This window comes from Anthonomus grandis, chromosome 3, assembly GCF_022605725.1.
Source record: "Anthonomus grandis grandis chromosome 3, icAntGran1.3, whole genome shotgun sequence".
In the NCBI taxonomy this organism is placed as follows: Eukaryota; Metazoa; Arthropoda; class Insecta; order Coleoptera; family Curculionidae; genus Anthonomus; species Anthonomus grandis.
Window position 1 is genome coordinate 23,052,285 of NC_065548.1, and position 20,757 is coordinate 23,073,041.

Below are 20,757 nucleotides of genomic sequence, written 5' to 3' on the forward strand. Positions count from 1 at the left end.
AATTTAATATACTCGATCTGCGTGTATTCACAGTATGATTTCTTTCTTAATTATGTTTTATAATATTGCAGTTTTTAAATTTACCTGTCTTCTTAAAGCCACATGTTTCACTTTTTTCCTCAGATAATCTACACACTCCAAAAACGAAGGTTTACAGTATTTGTTGACTTCCCAATGTAAGGCTCTTAAAGGTGGGATAGGAAAATGCTTAAAATTGGTTCTAAAACCAAAAATTTTATTTATTAGAGTAACACTTTACGCAAAGACAAAAGGCCTTTGAGTAATAAATTTGGCTACGGGATCGGATCAAAGATTAATGTGAAGCATATGACGTAACTCTATTTGCCAACCCGGGCGCCCCAATAAAATATCGTGGAGCAATATATTCCCATATGCACACTGGCATCTAATATATATACATACACACTGAGATACCAACGTAAATTTACAGCTACAACATAATATTCCCTGTTTAATAATGGCTGTCAAATGGGGGCATAATCGGACTTTTCAATAATCGATTATGCTAAAGTTATGCAAATTATTTATTAATTATTTTAAAACCATTTTATGGGTAAACTATTGCTAATTACCTAGTTTTAATTGATACCCTAATTATTATCTCGATTTTCTTTGATATCAAATATATATGACAAATAGCTTATACTATCTTTCAGAAATTTTAAACATTCTTGTACTTAATAATAATTTAAGAACCCTTGAAAATTTCGAAAAAAGAGTTCATACCAAAAGTTTTTCTAGCACGGCGAAGAACAGAAGTCTAAAATGCAAAATCCCGTAAAGTAATTCAAAACGCGAAGGGGCTCGAGGGTGCTTAAAAAGTTCGTCGAAAAACCCAGATGGACGAACCCGGTGAATGACGCTAAGACTAAATTAAAATTCAGTTTGCCGTAAAATCTAGATTTTTAATAAAGGGATTTCTGCATCATAGCTTTTTGACTTAGGCAAGTTGTTGAGGTTTTTTTCATACAGCCTTTTCGTATAGCAGCTAGTATACATTGGATCGAAATATTTAAATACTTAGTTAAATGAAGTCGTTGACAATTATTATTACTTAAGTAGTTAATTCTTAAAATTGAAATAAAATACAAGTTTATTATAAAATTACTAAATGTTAATTTTGTTATAGCATATATGAATCATGCATTTCCGCATGGCAGCATACGCATAAAGAATATGAACAGAACTCTTGTGAACTGGTGCGAATTAAATAGCTTCAGATTAAATATCAGTAAGTTTGTCTATATTTCATTTACCCTTAACAAAGAAGATTAATAACCGTAAACCAACAAAAAATATATAAATTCAACCGAAACTAAATAAAATATTATAATATCAGGTAATAAACTCAAGTTTTTAAAAATTATTTTAAAAAATATCCGATTCCCAGTTAAACAGTTTTTAATTGAAATACTTTAAAATCAACTTAAAATATGGATTTAAAATTTAATAAAAACAGTTTAGTAGTTGATTTTTTCAAATAGAATCATTTAGAAAATATATAGATAAGTCAAAAATAAATTTTATATCATAGCAACATCAAACCTAATAATGTACAATGTGTGCAAAATTCGAAGGGACCACTGATATATCGAACAATTTAAAAGATACAAGATCGGTTGAATTAGAGCAAAGTTGCGTTTGAGCCATTGAAACATTTTTTAAATTCCAAATACTTTCAGAAAAATTTGAAAAAGTAGAAAACATAAAAAAGAATAAATAAATATCGGATAAATTCAATAAAAATGGCATGGACCGTTTCTAAAAAAAATGCCCGATCCCGTCAATTTTAATATTGAGTGTAGGGTTTTTCTACGTGGAAATTAAATATACAGAGTGACTTATCAAAGAAAAATATCACGTCATTAGTAAGTTTTTTAAATAGAAACCACCATTTTTTATTGCAGAATCAGAAAGAACGCATTTTTTACAAAGGATATGGTACAAATAAATACATAAGCAATTTTGAATGAAAAATAATGATAAAATGTAAAATTAAAGAAATACTTATCTAAATTAAATGTTGGCATTTTGATTTTTTAGTTATTATCGTTGTTGTTGTCAGTGTCAAAAAGTGAATGTATTTTGGTTGAACTATTTAAAATATTTTTACATTTGCAAGTAGTGTTTATTATTTTTATGAGGCAAAAGCAATATCATCCTGCGTTTTATTAATAACTACACTTTATTACCTACTGTTATTGTATGATATACAGGGTGATTTTTATAAGAAGATCATGCTTTTAGAAGATGATAGGGGACGTTCAAATATAACTTTTAATATAAGACACTATGGGTCGGAAATGTCTTAGATGCAAAATACAGGGAGTTAAAGTTTTTAAAAAAATTAAGAAATTAATTTTTAGATTTTTGACTGTTTAAGATATCGGTGTCAATTTTTTTTTCAATAAAGCTACCTAATAAAGATGCTTTAAATGTAAAAAGTAAATGTGTTAGTTTCAACCAGTGGCGTAGATCAGATAGGCATTAGAGCAATTTTTTAATAAAAAAAATAGTACGCCACTGATAATCAAAAATTTTATGAATCCTTGGTTTATTTAACAGAAAAAAGGTATCCTGCATCTTTTTCCCAAAAGGCACCATTTTATCAGAATTTAAAAATAAATAACTTTAATAAAAACTAAGGAAAAAAAATTTATTGAATAACGTTAAAAAATACTAAATAATAAAGAATAATAATTAATAATTAATTTAAAAGGTGCTCAAAGTGGCCGTAATTTTCTTGGATACAGAGCCAGCAGCGTAATGTTAAATTGTCGTAAATTTTCTGAATAACTTCACCCCTATCTTTAATTTCGCCTGCAGCTACTGCAATGCAAGCCAAAAGATCATCTTCATCTGGCACAGGTGTAGAATAAATAAGTTGGTCCAAATGACCCCACAAATAAAAATCACAGGGACTTAAATCGGGGGAGTGCGCTGGCCAAGCCACTGGGCCTCCCCTCCCAATCCAACGTCTAGGATATCTTTAGTTTAAATATTCCCTTACAACGCGACCATAGTGTGCTGGACAATTATCATGTTGAAGCTACATTATTTGCCGAACATCCAATGGCGCATCTTCTAAAAGTTCAGGCAGTACATCTCGAAGAAAAATCAAATAATTCCCTGCAATGAGACGTCTTGGCAAAATGTACGGACCAATCAAGTTCGCCCCTACAATGCCTGCCCAAATATTCACAGAGAATTGTTATTGGTAGCCACGGATAAATTTAGCATGAGGGTTTTCATCAGCCCAGACATGATTGTTTCTTGGGTTGAAATGTCCCTCTCGGCAAAACGTTGATTCGTCACTAAGCAAAATAGCTTGGCAATTGTCTGGGTGTTCAGCCCCTTGTTGAAGATACCAAGTGGCAAACGCGAACCTAATAGCATAGTCTTGGGGCAACAGATGCTGAACCTTTTGTTTTTTAAATGGATAAAGGTGGTTATCATGCAAAACTTTCCAAACCAACACTTGGCTTATCCTCAGGTGATCAGCAATTTTTCGGGTACTTGTATTTGGATCCTCTTCAATATTGTGAAGTATTTCCTCCTCAACATTATCACGAATAGGTCTTGTACGAACTCTTATGCCTGGGTTCACCTAAAACAAGAAGTACATGTTAATTTTTTGTTTTTATTTTTTTTACGTAGGTACTTACTTGTAATTGTCCTCTCTCACGTAGACTCCTGTCGACCTTAAGAAAAAATCTTCTCTCTGGGACCACTTGATTGGGAAAACGTTCAGCATAAATCGCGCGAGCCAATACAGCATTTCCTCTGGATTCACCAAGGGTTAAATGCCTATCTGCTAATTCATTCCACGTAAATCGCTCCATAACATTCAAAATAAAGCAAAGCAGAACAACTACCTTATTTAAATTAATCAGGAAGATGACGTTACAACAAAGTTTTGATTCGTATGTCAAAAATATCCTAGCAACCGTCAAAGCTATTAGTTATTTTGTTATCATGTCCCTCTTTGCAATTTGCGTGGCATTGAGTTAGCGGATATGCACACTCGGTGAATCCGATGAGTTCGTGCGAGACCAAATACAAGTACCCGAAAAATTGCTGGACACCAACTTTATCCAATTAAAAAACAAAAAAGGTTCTGCATCTGTTGACCTATCTTCAACAAGGGGCTAAACACCCAGACATTTGCCAAGCTTTTGGTTGTGGTGGCCTGCATGGTTTCTTAGCCAGCGAGATCCCCTAATTAAAATCCTTGTAATATTATTTATGGTTTCATATACTTATTTACTTGACACCAGTTAAAGAATCATGTTGCTCGCATTGCCAGTAGCTGCAGGCGAAATTAAAGATAGAGGTGAAGTTATTAAGAAAATTCACGACAATTTAACATTACGCTGCAGGCTCTGTAATCAACAAAATAGCGGCCACTTTAGGCACCTTTTAAATTAATTATTAATTATTATTATTTATTATTTAGTATTTTTTAACGTTATCTAATAATTTTTTTTTCCTTAGTTTTTATTAAAGTTATTTATTTTTAAATTCTGATAAAATGGCACCTTTTGGGAAAAAGATGCAGGATACCTTTTTTTCTGTTAAATAAACCAAGGATTCTTAAAATTTTTGATTATCAGTGGCGTACTATTTTTTTTTATTAAAAAATTACTCTAATGCCTATCTGATCTACGCCACTGGTTGAAACTAAAACATTTACTTTTTACATTTAAAGCATCTTTATTAGGTAGCTTTATTGAGAAAATTTGACACCGATATCTTAAACAGTCAAAAAACTAAAAATTAATTTCTTAATTTTTTTAAAAACTTTAAACCCCTGTATTTTGCTTTTACTGAGGCATTTCCGACCCATAGTATCTTATATCAAAAGTTAAATTATAACGTCCCCTATCATCCCCCAAAAGCATGACCTTCTTATAAAAATCACCCTGTATGAGAAAATTAACCGAATGTGAAACAATCGAAATTTTGTGCATGATTGGTCACTTACACAAACACAGGCACGGCTTCTAATGTTTATTTATCGCGATCTACTGTACATAAAGTTGTGAAAAAAGAAAAGTTCCTCCCTTATAAAATATTCTTACTTCAAGAGCTATCGGAAGATGATTTTGATCGCTAAAATGAGTTATGTGAGCAAATGCAGCAATTATTTAATTATAACAATAATTTTGTAAAACGGATAATATTTTCTCACGAAGCAACGTTTAGTCTAAACGGCCATGTGAACAGACAAAATTGTCGATACTGAGCGACCGAAAACCCTCATTGGTTCACAGAATGTTATACACAACACGCTCCAAAAGTCAATGTGTGGGGCGATATAGTGGAAGGAAGAGTTTTAGGACCTTACTTTTTTGATTACACTCTCACTGGTGAGCGGTATTTGGACTTTCTTCAAAATGATCTTATCCCCGCTCTGATAACTTTGTATCGGATTTAGAAGAACCCGACACGCACCAACGTGATCTTTTTTTTCAGCCCAAAAGATAGAGCCCCGCCACATTATGCTTTACCCATTTGATATTATCTAGATGAAGTTGTGTCAAATCGTTGGATAGATAGACGAGGCAATGAACCCTAATGGCCACCCAGATCGCCAGATTTAACTCTGCTTTTGTTGGGGATACTTAGAAAGTAAAGTGTATATTACTAAACCAGCAAATTTAAAAGATTTTAAAGAAGAAATACGCCAGGATTTAGAAATATTCCTCCAGATGTCATTGACAACGTTCAAAAAGAATTTCTAAAGCGCCTTGGTTATTGTCAGGTTGTTCAATTCGAACATTTAATTTAGATAGGTATTTCTTTAATTTTATATTTTATCATTATTTTTCGTTTAAAATTCTTTATGTAACCACTATTTATTTGTACCATATTATTTGTAAAAAATGCGTTCTTTCTGATTCTGCACTAAAAAATGGTGGTGTATATGTAAAAAAACATATTGATGACATCATATCTTATTTAAATCACCCTGTATATTTAATTTCCACGTAGAAATACCCTAAACCAAATATGAAAATCGACGGGTTCGGGCATTTTTTCGGAAACGGTCCATTTCATTTTTATTGAATTTATCCGCTACTTTACGGATGCACTGTATAGGACAAAAACAGTGGCCATGAAAAAGAGTCAGTTATTTTGCTTTACGACTTTAAATAACGACAGTTTGTAGTTTAATATACGACGGTTTGAGATATATGACCCTAAATATAAGTATTAAAAATTTGAAAATTATAATCACAACAGGATAGGGGTTGCAAGTGAAAATACATGTGACAAGCCTTATAATAATAAGAAACTCCGCCAGCATAAAATCTATAGGAGCTCTAAAATATACCAAGATTGCAATTCATTAAACTTATAATACTAAGAAACAACATATAAAAAATAAGCACAAATTTCCTACTAAAAATAGGCTTAGAACATTAAGTGCCTAAAATAAGCCTAGCTGCAAACCATACTGAAGTCTTCGTAGCGGTCGCTTCCGTCCATCGGGTATAGATAGGAAACTCCTATTACACCGGCGTGTTGTGGATTGAATGACTGACAGAAGTCTAAGTTCCGTAACGTTGACACAATAGATAGTTTTCGAAGATGCATATGTTTTACGTTTAACATAGACGTAAACGTTATCTTAGCCGCTGTTGGATAGCTCCCCAAAAAGTGTTTTTGAAAAAGGTGACATGTTTACCGCTAACGTAATGATAGCAAAAAGCTGTATTTACAAGAAATTCATTTTCATTGTATTCTTTGTGATTTTTACTCATTAAATTTTTTAACCTTATTTTTATTTAACTTATTATTTAAAACTATATATATTTTTGCAGGTCAAGAATTAGACAAAAATTATTGTGTATGATGTTCTATTTTGATGGATCAACATATGGATTATTTGCTAGGATGTCCATTAGAAGTATGTGGTGATCTTTATCATTAAATCTGAACTTACTTCTCTTGAATTTTGCCAAGACATTGGAATTTAGATTTGGGTTGGTCGTGGTCATTCTTATGGAAAATAAAAAAAAAACAAATTTCTTTTTACTGTTTCAGACAAAAGGAGACTTAATAAACTTGAACTACTAATTATTATTATTTGACAATAATATAAACAAAATTAATGCGAATGCGTTTTGCTATGTTTATGACTATATCTATCGTCCGTAAGATAGCGGAGGGTGCCGGTAGTGATATACGATAAATGACCCTTCAAATGTCATACATGTCAATTAGTGGTTACCGGTGATAATTTATTATGGTTTCGAAAAGTATCTATTATCTTCAACATAGGTGATACGTTTACCGTTAACCTAACGATAGCAAAAAGCTTTATTTCCAAGAAATTCATTTTCACTGTTTTGTTTGTGATTATTACTCCTTAAATTTTCTCCTCATTTTTATTTAATATTAAATCAACTATAGATATTTTATTAATATTTGGTCTATAATATTATATCTAATTATTTAGTTAGGTAGCGTTATTTAAAAATTGGAAAATACCTAAAGTTACAATATGATGGAGAATTTTGCGCTCTAGAATTAGACAAAAATCATTGTGTATATTGTTTTATTTTGCTGAATCAACCTAGGGATTATTTGTTGGGATGTCCTTTAGAAGTATTTGGTTATACTCAAAATAAAAAGAACAAGTCTCTTTTTACTGTTTCAGACAAAAGGAGACTAAATAAACTTAAATTACTAATTACTATTATTCTATAATAATGTAAACAACATTAATGCGCTTGCGTTTCGCTATGTTTATATTTATGTCTATCGTTCATAAGATAGCGGGGCGTGCGGGTAAGAATATACGATACATGACACTTCAAATGTCATACATGTCAATAAGTGTTTTTAGCAGTGATACTTTTACTGGTTTCGAAAACAGTCTAATGGTAATTTATCTAGATATTTTTTTTGTGTTTAAAAATTTAAATAACTTACTACCTAGTGTGAGCAGTAGTGGGCTTAGTTATAGACTATCTGTGATTGTGAGTTAGCAGTTGATATAGTGCAGTTTATTGAATTTATTTTCTCTGTTTTAATTATAGCAGTTACTGGCACTTTGTACCAACAAATGTTTAAAAAGGTTTTAGAGAAAAAACGAAAAAATACATGCATAATTAAAACACCCCAATTACTTTGAAAATTTATATCTTATTAAAGTGGCTGAAATTTCATGTCACTTTTGCAATATATTTTCTGCAAGAAATAATAACCTTAAATCCCATGTGAAACGTTTTTATGAAGAATCTTTTAATGAATTTTATCCCAAAGAAAAAATGTGAAAGTAAAAACATGCCATTAACATAGATATTTAAATATATAAAAAATAGTCCTGACATAAATTTTGTCACACAAAAACTGAATTCTTTATCATTGTCTGAATTCTTCGACTGGGAAAATAAGACTGAAGAACAATACAAAACCTAGTTTTGCAAAAATTCTCCAATTCATCAAAAAAATATATTTAGGCTCAGGAAGATATACACTATTTGTAGAACTAGGAAAAAACTCTTTTAAAGCTTCGAAGCAGCAAAACAATCAACGCATTTTGTCCTTTGCCTATAAATTTTATAACTAATATTCATGGTAAGTATAATTTTCTAATCCATGGTTAATCACTTATTTAAATAATTTATAATTACAGGTAGTTGCACTGCTGAGTTTATCAAAACTCATGTGCCCATATGAGTTTGCTTAAGTCATATGACATTAAATGAATAAATGACAAATAAATGAGCGAGAATATTTGGCAAAAAAATTGCATCAAAAATTTTTTTTAATTTTATTTTGGATTAAATAAGAGATTTAGTGGTCAATTCAAGTTTGCAAAGAATACATTTGTACACCAAAAAATATTTATTTAATAATCAACTTTCACATCCACCAACTTGGCATAAAAGTGATGGTATCAGTGTAGAGGCTTGGGTAAATTTATTGCGAGAACAAAGAGACTGTATATTATTTTAAAAGCCATTTAAACATGAGGATTTCATCCTAATAATCATAATAAACTCTCAGATGGAAATATGAAAAAAAACTTATAAAAATAATATAATTTGCATAGATGCAATCGATGGTCTCAATGCCTATTTAGTGCCTCATACGTTAATGGTGGTGGATGAACTTCATGAAGGGTTTTCTTGTGAACTTTTAACATCGAATCGTTTAGACCATGAAGCATTAAAACAATTTTTTTTTTGAGGTACAAAAACGTGTCCTGAATTGCAAATCATTTATTTCTGATACAGGCAAGGCGAATTTCAATACCTGGCTTGAAATAATGGGAGAACCAGAGAAAAGATAGCAAAAAAACATTATTGATAATATACTAAAACACATATTCACATTTTTTTGAGGTTGTTCTGTACATGGCACATCGGTAAAGCATATCGAAAAAATATTAGCATCAAAATATCTTTAAAGGAACTTACCCTCGACACGTGTTTCGCTAACGATGTTTGTATCTTCGGTAGAAGATTTGAAACTTGAATTTTAATGAACACTTGAACATCAAAGGTTCCAACCATAGAACTAGTGTAAAGTTTATTTATTAATTTTTTATTTCATTGTGCATGAGTTTATATGGTTTGGCATTCATTTCTGCCACATGCATGTGGTATTTGTTTAGATATCTATTGAATAACAAATGATAACATACAATATTATCATTTATATTAATATGTGACTTCTGAATATGTATTGATATTTTTCTGATTTGACTGTTTAGGTAATATATACTCAAAACTTAAATTAATACATTTTTCCAAATTATTAGATGGAGGCTTATAGGCAACTTAAAACACTTTCGCAAGTATTAGATAGAACAGCAGTTTACAGAATGGTTAACAAATTTATTAAAATGTACAATGTGAATTCTGAAATGAATGAATTCCTAACTTATAATAAGCGTTATCTAAAAAATGCATTTTGAAATAATGCATAGGACCTTAAAATATAAATACTTTAAAGGGAAATAGAAAGAGACTGGATAAATCGCTTATTGTTATCATGAGATTAGTAAGAGATAAATTATTTCAGAAGATCATTTCTGGTCACAAAGGAAACCTTTGAACTACTATATCAAGTACCCCATCTAGGCATACAAGGAGAGTAATAGATAGTTAGCTTCACAACAAACAGATAATGTTTTTTGATGTATCATCCTAAAGTTCTACAAAATTATAGATTGAAACATGTTCATGTACATGCATTGACTTTTCAATTAAATTTCCAATGTGTAAATCCATTCATGCATAATTAAAACTTAGAACGTTAATGGAAAAAAATTATTTCAAAACTATATTTGAGCCCGTACCTTTCAACGTTAGTTCCATTCCTATTATACCTCCTATCAAACTCGTTAAATTTATGTGCTCTCAAATAATAAGCGATTTCCTTTATAGCATCTTTTAGCCACCAAGAATGCTCATCCTTCTCCAACGCAGATTCTGTCGATTTGTTTGTCTCAGTTGTTTTCATTAATGTAGTTGAAGTTAGTATAATTTCGCTGGAGTTAATTCTGGTTATATTCTGACCTAATTCCTCTTCTTCTTTAGTTACAGATTTTTTTGCTGTTAAGACTTAAAATACTTGATATATTTAAATAAGCAAAAAAATCTGATACTTACCATTTTCTGCTTCATTATCGCCATTGGTAGGTAGCTCCATTCCTAAGGCAACTTTGGAAAGAAATATTGGTATAAGGAGAAACTGTGTATTGAAAATGTTTCCAATACATAAAATATATGGTACTAAATAAAGATAATATATCATTTTAAATTAATATTTAGTTTTTTCAAATGTCAATGTCAGTTCTAATATATACATAATTCAATGGAATAAAAGTGCAATTGGTATCTTTACTTAAAAATAGCTTTTCTGATAATATTTATTGTTACATTTAATAACAGTTCAGTTTTAAAGCTATTTTTATATTAAGCTTTGCTTACTTGTGCTTAAAAGTATGCTACAAAAACATCAATTACAGTAAATTCGGCTCTGTATAGCAATTTTCGATTTATTATTATAGAAGGGTAAATATTTATCCTAGCGGTCGTCTATTAATTTTGCATTAAGACTCGGATGTTGTTCCATTAAAGTTTATTTGCAGGAAGCTCCAGTCGATTCCTTCAATTACAAAGTTTTGTTTTTCATTGGAGTTTTCCTTTTTGGTAAATGAATACTGATGATAAACGATAAAGAATGGCGAAAGACGATATTATTAAAGCGGTTGCTGATAAAATTTTTAATTTAACGAAAGTTCCATAAAAATTCAATAGTTTTAAAGTTAAAATGATATAAATATCTAAAGTTAGTTAAATAATTACCTGTACTTTTAATGTATTATTACATATTCGATTTTGTTTTATTAAATGCATGTAATTACAAAGGTGCAATTGCTAAAGTGTGATAAAATATGTTACATTGTATACAGGGTGTTACTTAAAGTTATGTCAATTTTTTCAAATACGGTTTAAAATATTGAACTGAATTTTGGCACAGGATATTATGGCATAAAAACACATTTTTTAGATGTTTACCTACTTTTTTTTAGCAACCAGTGGCGTAGCTATGATGAATTTTTAATACAAAATTATTTATTAATGTCAGTGTCATAATGTTTACAACAACAAAAAAACAGTTGCTGGCAACGAACAAAGCTAACTTGATTTATTTCCATAATTTTTAAAGATGCATTTTATGCATAAAAGACGTTTTTTCAATTTACGATTACACCCAAACGGTAAGATTTACAGCAAAAGTCATGGAGGAATTTTTTTTTTATAATCGATTGATAATTAAGATAAAATCATAATTTTTTTCGTAAGTCAATGGCGTAGTATTTTTTTTGTAAAATTGTATTAAAAATTCATCATAGCTACGCCACTGGTTGCTAAAAAAAGTAAGTGAACATCTAAAAAATGTGTTTTTATGCCATAATATCCTGTGCCAAAATTCAGTTCAATATTTTAAACCGTATTTGAAAAATTTATTAAAAACGAAAAAAAAATTAAACTTTAATACCCTGTATCTTAAAAACTAATCATTTTAGGACCCATGTTTATATGAACTTTTTGACTTAAAATCGGTCCAGGAATGTCCCTTTTAAATTATGACATACCTTTAAGTACCACCCTGTATATTAGTGTATAGTGAGCTTTAGCTAAAAGACTTATTATATAATAATGAAAAAGATGTTGCTGAATTATAAATTCTTTAAAAAGAAAAAAAAATATGATTTAAAATTACATTTTAATTTAATTTAGGGATATTAAATGAAACATGCAGTTATGATATTTCCTCTGCTGGGAGATTAATCTTCTTAAATAAACTATCTTCATTTTTTTATTTTATATATCCTAGTATTTTATTTAAAAGGAAACTTATATTGTAATAAAGAAAAAATAAATAAATTCAACTAAGATTTTAAAATATTATAAGTGTCTTTATTCAATACATAATCTTGGTTCATTATATTAAGCTTGTGAACTAGTTATTTTATCTCGTAGGTGCACAATTAGAAAAATTATTAAAATAAAACATTTTCTTAATGAGATGAACAGAAATACAGTATTCCTAAGCAATCTCAAAATCTGTTAAAGATGACATTTAGATTAAATAGAGAAATGTGTTCTTTGAAACATTCCTAGATACGTTTAAAGTTATTTTAGAAAAACTGAAGTTTGTTATTATCGATTTTAATTTTTTTCTGACTTTAAGGGTTATCGGAAAACTAATAACACTTTTTTATTTTGCACTTTTAAGCTACCATAATGGAATTATAAGATTTTATATTAGCCGGTTCATTATGAAAAAAACCATTATCAACTTATTTTTTATATGGCTTGACAAAATCATCTCTATAATATATTTATATAGTATCTGATTCCATTTTTTATTACGAATTCAACAATGTATCACATGTCACTTTTTTTTACTTAAAATGAAAAATGCGTTTTCCCTATCTTTTAAAATAGGCATTGCAAGCAAATATTTTGACGCATGCAAATAGATATCACCGCCTCCGTAACATATTCTTCATGTAATGGTTTTTTTAATATGATATTCTAGTGAAATTCAATAGGTTTCCATTATTTCTAAACATATCATTCAAAAGAATATTAGTATACACCCCAAATGAAGATATCAAGAGGACGAAAAGAGAGGAGTTAGGTCCGCCGATTACTTTGAAACACTTTACTGGAAGTAACAATCAACTTTCCAGGAGATTTCTGCAAAAGATTCAAACTTATAATTTGAATCTAAACTTTTTATTTGCCCATAAATAAAATTATGAAATACAGTTATAAACCTAATTAAAATTTTGACAAAAAGGATTAATTTTCGCTTATAAAAACCGTTAATCTGTTGGTACAGACAAAATAACTCTTAAAAAATGCTAATTTATATAAAATAAATTAAAAGGAAACAAATAATAATAATAATAAAAAGAAAATTACAGATGTGTACAGCAGGTAAAAAAAAGTGACAGCAGATAAAAAAAGCAAAATGTCGATGTCCACAAGGGGTAAAGACAGTTTTTAACCAATGGCAATTATGAATGATTTTTTTTTTACATTTTTACCCTATTTTGTACCTGATGTTAATTAACTTATTCTTGTTTAACTAGCAACTGTGATTTAATTTTTTTAGAAAATATTTTTTTTATTTTTTTTTTATGGTAAACACAAGCACAAGAGGAAAGTCCTATGTCACTCTTGGAGTGGTGCTTGCGCGAAGATATTTGTGGGCATTTATCTTGAATCGCTGTACGTTGTATGCGTCGGGAAATATGTGAGGTAAAAGCCCGTTCCACAAAGAAGATGTTCTCCAGATGAATGAGTCCCGATACAGCGACGTCCTTGTGGTAGGCAGGTGGACTCTATGTTGATGAGCCACAACTGCTAGACGCGTCCTTCTTGCTGGAACAGCCCTGGGTGGAATCAGGCCTGCCAGCTCAGAGGAGCACTTACCGTGATAATAACGGTAGAATAAACCGAGATCAGCCACTTTTCTCCTGTGCTCCAGACTATCCAGACTCTTTGTCAATTCTGGCTTATCGATAAAACGAATAGCTCTCTTCTGTATAAAATCCAGCAGGTTTAAACTATGCTTGGGTGCAGAGCTCCAGACATGCGAGCAATACTCGAATGAAGGGCGTATTTGAGCCTTATAAAGAGTCAGCAGCTGTTCTGGTATATACAGTTTTTTCGTTTTGAAAAGCACTCCGAGTTTCTTGGAAGCCGCCCTGGCGACCTCGGCAACGTGGTCATGCCAGGACACACTGTTGGTGATCTCGACTCCTAGAAGATGTAAAGATGATTTCATTGGCAATGTTTTTCCTGCCATAACCAGCTCCGGGCCACCAAGGTTAGTCTTTATCGTAAATACTGTAGCCTGCGTTTTTTTAGCGTTAAAATTGACCAAATTGTTATCGCCCCACTCCAAGATTGCTCTAATATCGTTGTTGGTTGAAGCTACTTGTTGCTGCCTAAGATTCTGAGAACTTGCGGCTGTCGTTGGTTTGGCGGACTTAAATGTGGAAATAAGTATGCTATCGTACGCAAAGCTGTAGATTGGATTGACAGTGGTTCCTAGCAAATCGTCGATATATACCAAGAAAAGGGTGGGGGATAGAATGCATCCTTAAGGGACTCCAGCGTTAATGTTAAATTTGTCGGAGAGGTATCCATCGACGGCTACTTGGATTGTTCGTTGTTCAAGAAAACTTTTGATCCAATTTAATTATGCCGATTGAGGAGAGCTTGGTTAGTAGTCCCTCATGCCACACTCTGTCAAATGCCTTGGAAATGTCAAGAGCGACTGAGCGGGACTCGCCGTGCTTCTCCATGGCCTCCGTCCACAAGTGTGTGACGTAGGCCAAAAGATCGCCGGTGGATCTAAGCTTTCGGAAGCCGTATTGATGATCGCTGATTAGTCCAGATGATTCCAGATATCTTAACAGTTGTTAGTTGACTGCTTTCTTTATAATCTTCGATATTACTGGAACTAGTGCAATCGGGCGGTAATTGGAGGGCATCGTCTTCTTACCCTTTTTGGGTACTTGCACTCGAGCAGTTTTCCAACTTGTTGGAAATTGGCCCTGCTTATACGATGCCGTGAACAGTGTACATAAGGGAGGAGTTAATTCGTCTGCACAACGTTTTAGTATTAGGGCTGGAATTCCATCGGGTCCAGAAGCTTTGTTGGTGTCTACGCTTTTAAGAATTTTATTTATAATTTGTTGGGGAAACGAATCTCCCATCGATGATTTCACCCTTGGCAAATATGGCGGTGTTTTGCCTTGCGAGTGCAGAGTAGAATTGGACGCGAAGAGTTTACCCAGTAAGTTGGCTTTTTCCCTTGCTGTTATCGCGATAGAACCATCATCTGCTGTTAGGGGTGGCAAGGCCGACTTAGCACATCCTTGACTAACGGCTTTCGATACGGATCAGAAAGATCTTGTTCCATTTGGGCAGTTTAGCAGTTTGTTTTTGATCATGTTGTTGTGACTCTCTTTGCATTCATCAATAATTCGCTTGCAGCTATTTCTGGAGGCTAAAAAGTTCCTCCGATTTTCGATGGAAGGATGTTGAAGCCATTTGCGATATGCTGCGTTTTTAGTGTTTACTGCCTTTTTGCAATTTAGGTTGAACTATTGCTTGTTGTTTGATCCGCATTTAGTAGAAAAAGGGATATAAGCTTCTATTTCTGCCAAGATCGTCTCTGTAATTTGGTTTGCACATTCTGAGATGTTATTGGTTCTAAAGCAGACTTCTTTCCAAGGGAATGAGCGATAAAATTCCCGAAGATGGTTCCACTCTGCTGATTTATAGTGCCATACCTTCCGCGGCATCGGAGGATCCTGCGTTTTAACCTCCAACTGGCAAGAGACTGTTATCAATTTGTGATCCGATGTTCCTAGGGGGGCATGTACTGATACTGTGTACGAGTCAGGGTCTGAAGCCAGGACCAGATCTAGGAGACTCGCGAACTCGCCGTCTCGATCGGGGATTCTGGTAGGTTTCTCCACAAGCTGCGTGAGCCCGCATATGGTGGCAAATAGCTCAGCTTCTCGTCCTTCATCGTCGTTTTTGTTGCAGAAGCGCAGCCAGTTGATATTGTGAACGTTAAAATCACCTATGATGATGATTTCTGCGCTTGGGTAGTCAATCTGCAGATGGTTAATGCAATCAGCCAGGTAAAAAAAGAGCCGTCTATATTGGGTATCGCTTGGTGGTCTGTAGATACAGCAGATAAATTTCGTGGCACCACTGGCTATTATTTTGAACCACATGACGTCGAAGTCCGCAGGTTCAAGCGTTTCATATATGTTTAAAGATAGTTGTTTAATGCTGGATGGAATACTATTTCCGCAAATTTAAAAGAGCGCTAGGGAAGTGATGCAGTTCTATGGCAAAAGGTTTTTCAGGCGTAAATAGGCTACTTTAATTTTGTTTTTTACATGAGGTTCAAAAGAGAGAGTATTGTCAAATATGATACCCATTTTTTTTGCCTCTGGGACAATTGGAACTGGAGTGTTATATATATTAATATTTACACGATTTTTAAAACTTTGCCTAATTATGCTTTGAACACATCAAAAAAAATTTAGATTTTTCAGCATTTAATTAGAGCTTGTGATTTTTTGCGCAGTTTTGTAGATTCATTAAATCAAACTAAAACTTACATTGAAATGAATTAATATTCATATTTTTAATAGAAACAGGAATAATATAGTCGTCAGCATAGGGTGAAAAAAGTAGGGGTGATAGTATAGAACTCTAAGGTTCGCCTTGATTTAATTGCCTAAACTCTGCATTGTTTTTCTGCTAACTGTAGGACTGTCATAACACAACCGTTACGATTATATAAATAATCTTTAAAGAAGTTAATACCATATTCAGAGATTCCAAAATACCTTAGTTTAGCCAACAACATTTCTTAGTTAAGTGCGTCGAAGGCTTTACTAAAGTCGAACAGGGCTACACATGTCACTTGATTTTGCTCTTCATTCACTCTTACTTCATTTAATATTTTAAACTAAACTAAAATGTTGACGTGCCAAAATTCTTTTTAAATCCTGATCTGATATTCATGAATCTGAAATGTTCACACTTCATTACAAGCTAGATTATTTTTATAGTAATCTATTGCTTCTCTACTTACTGTATCCAGAAGGACATTAATACTATTAAAAAATTTATGAATTTCGGTTGGATTCAATAGATTAGTTGATATAGAATTTTGATTTTTATTTCTCGTTAAATGAAGTTTGTCTGCTACTCTCCAAAAATCTTCCTTTTTTATTTGATAGTTCATTAAAAAAAGTAAAATCTCTAATGGTTGCGTGTTTCGGGTAATTTCTTAGTTTTTTGTATTACTGCAAATACGCTGGACATTTAGTTTTTAATGATTTTTTCAGGTACCTGAGTTTTTATATCTTGTGTTATCCAAGAACAAAACGGTTTTTCCTTGATTTTTTTTAGTTTTAATAGGTGCATGCCTATTTAGGATTGTCAAAATGTTTCTGTTAGAAAAGTCAACTTTTTCATTAATATTAGTCATGCGATACATCTCGTGCCAGGGAATAAGTTCCCCATTATTATAAAAATTATGCAGAATTTTGTGCAGGAGCTCCGTTTTGCTGAAACCAATTGATCTGAACGAGAGATAATTCATCTAAACAGACTTAAATAATTTTTATATTAAATTATAAAATTATAAATTATAAATTATATCATTTTTTAGTTACTCTTTTTCTTCTTCTTTTTCCAACGGATATCCACTAATGGATTTCTGCTGATTTTCTTTTTACAATTTTAAGGAGTTCGCTTTCTTTAATGTTACATCAAAAAACTTTTACATTTGTCAGTTTCGCCGTCCATCGGTATCTTAATGATTCTGCAGTACACCCACTTCTCAAAGGCGGTTAATGAATTATGGTAAATATACAAAAGTACCTACGTATTTTGGTTCCTAGAAATCCACAATAGATATTGAATCTAAAACGTATTTGATGGTTATTTTTTTAACTTGCGGATTTTGTTGAGCTCAGTAATGAGTATTTCGCAGTTTTTACACACCTTTAGTGGTAATCATACTTTTTCCGAACAAGATTATTTTAAAAGGAAAGTTAAACTTTTCTTCACACGCATATACTGAGACAGAAACACTATTGAATTAAACTTTTAGTTGTTAAATGAACACTTTATAAACGTTAAATACGTTTAATGAATTATAAGTGTTTGACGAAATATAAAAAACTGAAAACTAAAACTATTCTTTTAACAGTGAAAAGCTCTTTAATAAAATAAAAAATTTACACTTAGATTAGCATTTAAAATTAAAGTCACGGGTCTTAAATATATTGAAATATAAGGTCAAAGGATTACACGTGTTTCAGGAATAATAAGCTCTACGAATTTTTAAAAATCAAGTGACGTTAAAAATTTAAAATATTATTCATACAGTTGAGAATTGGACTTCTCGTGGCTTTTGTTATTTCCAGTTTTTCTAGAAGATCCAACTTTTAACATTTAGGATATTCATGTTATACTTTTACATTCTCAGATATGGTAGTAAAATATCCTAGGTTATTTATCATGATGATAATCGAAGACCGAGACTACGAGGTTCGAAATTGGCAACTGACGTGTAATATCATCCAATAAATAACAGGACATATTAATTTCGAAACAATATTTATCACAGATGGTTTCTTTAACACTATACTTTAGCCCTTTTTATTTCAGGACTTGGGAAAATATTCAACAAAAACGTTTATTTCAGAAAATATCCGAAATAATTCAAGACATAATTGAAAATTATATCTTTTTGGGGTTTCGGAAAATGCTCAAATAAAGCAATATTTTTTGAAAAATTTCTTAAAAGAATATTTTGATTACTTCGAGGTAATTAAATAAATTCAATGAGAGGCAGTAAATGAGTCAACTGCCTGAATGAATATTTTAATTTCTTCTAAGCTCTTGAGTGAATTTAATTAATTAATAAATTAATCACAGCGAGCAAAGAAAGTAATTGACTGAACTGCCTAGATGAATATTTTGATTAATTCTAGGCAGTTGAATGAACTTATTTATCTAAGTAATAAAGGGAGAATCAGACCGCAAATTTAGTCTCCGGAAGGTTTTTTTATTTTATTGAAGAACTATAGAGTGCATTAAATCCTCAAACAGAAAAAAAGGATAGTAACAGTTTCAAGTTCAGTTGCCTGGGAGAATAATTTACATTTTCGGATATTTTTCCAAATAAATAAAAATTTTGTTAAATAATTTCCCAAGTTACTAGCAAGGGAACTCCAACTAATTATACACTGCAAAAATTATAAAGAGACTATAAATAAAAATTATCTCTTGTATGAGACCTGAGAAAATTCTGAAAAAGTAAGTTTTTATGGTTAAGCCAATGGCATCCTAGTAGCCAACTTCATTAACTTGAAAATTACATATCAGACTGTCCATGAGATTGTCACCACTTTGCAACACATCCGGGAGCTCAGACACTATTTCCACAGCAAATTGAAGAAAAATTTATCAAACAATAGGTATCAAATTGCTTTCATTTTATCTCTTCCTACTATACTGCTTACAAGACCTCACCACTTCCCAGGAAGTTTTGACCATGTTGACCATCAAGAATATATCTCTATTGTTTTAGGTCTATACATTTTTCTACTACTATTGAGAGCCAATTCTTAGTTGTTTAGATATATTATTTAAGTACAACCCAGGTAGTAAGATGACATGAAATAATATTAAGCGACGTCCTTTTTAGGTCGCATTTGGGCCCAGACTTTTTGTTACCCAAAATGTCGTCCTGATTGGTCATTTCAGATTAATCGTGAATATCCCCTATACATAATGACGTCTACGTTGCGGTCTTTAAGATGCCTTTCTTTTATCATAATTGTAAATCATTAACAAAAAAAATATCTTAAAAATATTAAAGTAAAAAATAAATAAAAAAGAAGAAACAATGTCGAGAATTGAACCATATTTGCTGTACAACAATAACACACTAAGTGTGCGGCCACACATAAAGCTGGTAGCAGAGAACATGCCGGAGAGGAAGGCGAAGAGTACTTCGGATACTGGCATATATGACACATATGTCGCTGGTTTGAAGCTTATTTTAACTGTACTTCTCCAAAATTCATTACGAAATAACCTAATACGCACGAAAATATCAAACAAATTTGAACCACTAGCAAATACGCATTTTTCCAGCATTCGCTTCACCGTATGTGTGGCCATACATCTTTATTTAAGGCAATTGAACACTTCGCTATCTTCTCCGCTATCCTCTCCGATCCTCTGTCCGTCTTATGCATAGATGCACAGACCGCGGCCCGTTGGTCGAATACTGGTGGCCCGCCGACAGCAAAAATAATACTCTCGTACATTCGAAAAATATTGAATTCTATCATAAATAAAACCAAAAAAAAAATTTGTTCGAAAAAAGTAATTTGAATCTCGCGCGCGCGCTATTTGAATCTAGCGCGCAAAAATGCTAAGTCAAGTAACATCGCTTGCCGCCTTTATATAAAGTTCAAAGTAGTAGAGAAATTAAGAATTTTCTATCACGATGTGAGCAAGCGAGATAGCAATAGTTCCGAATTTCCAATTACTCGCGTAGATAGATACACGAAGCTTCCAGAGTCGTATGCGCGGTATAAAAGCCACGCTAACCGCAGCAACCGACGAACATATC

At 31.9% G+C, this 20,757-nt stretch overlaps 1 protein-coding gene across 3 annotated transcripts in view; it reads right to left on the bottom strand.

Moving 5' to 3' along the window:
• LOC126734614 (uncharacterized) overlaps positions 1 to 10,805 on the bottom strand; it is a 31,032-nt gene extending 20,227 nt beyond the window's left edge. For 2 of the 3 annotated variants that reach the window (XM_050438310.1, XM_050438312.1), the window contains exons 1-3: positions 10,653 to 10,805; positions 10,340 to 10,604; positions 85 to 220 (exon numbers count right to left, since the gene is read on the bottom strand). In XM_050438310.1, coding sequence (XP_050294267.1) covers positions 85 to 220; positions 10,340 to 10,604; positions 10,653 to 10,797 — 546 coding nt within the window. In that variant the 5' untranslated portion in view covers positions 10,798 to 10,805. The remainder of the gene's footprint in view (positions 1 to 84; positions 221 to 10,339; positions 10,605 to 10,652) is intronic. The other variant, XM_050438311.1, reaches the window with a different exon arrangement.
• Positions 10,806 to 20,757: the final 9,952 nt, after the last annotated feature.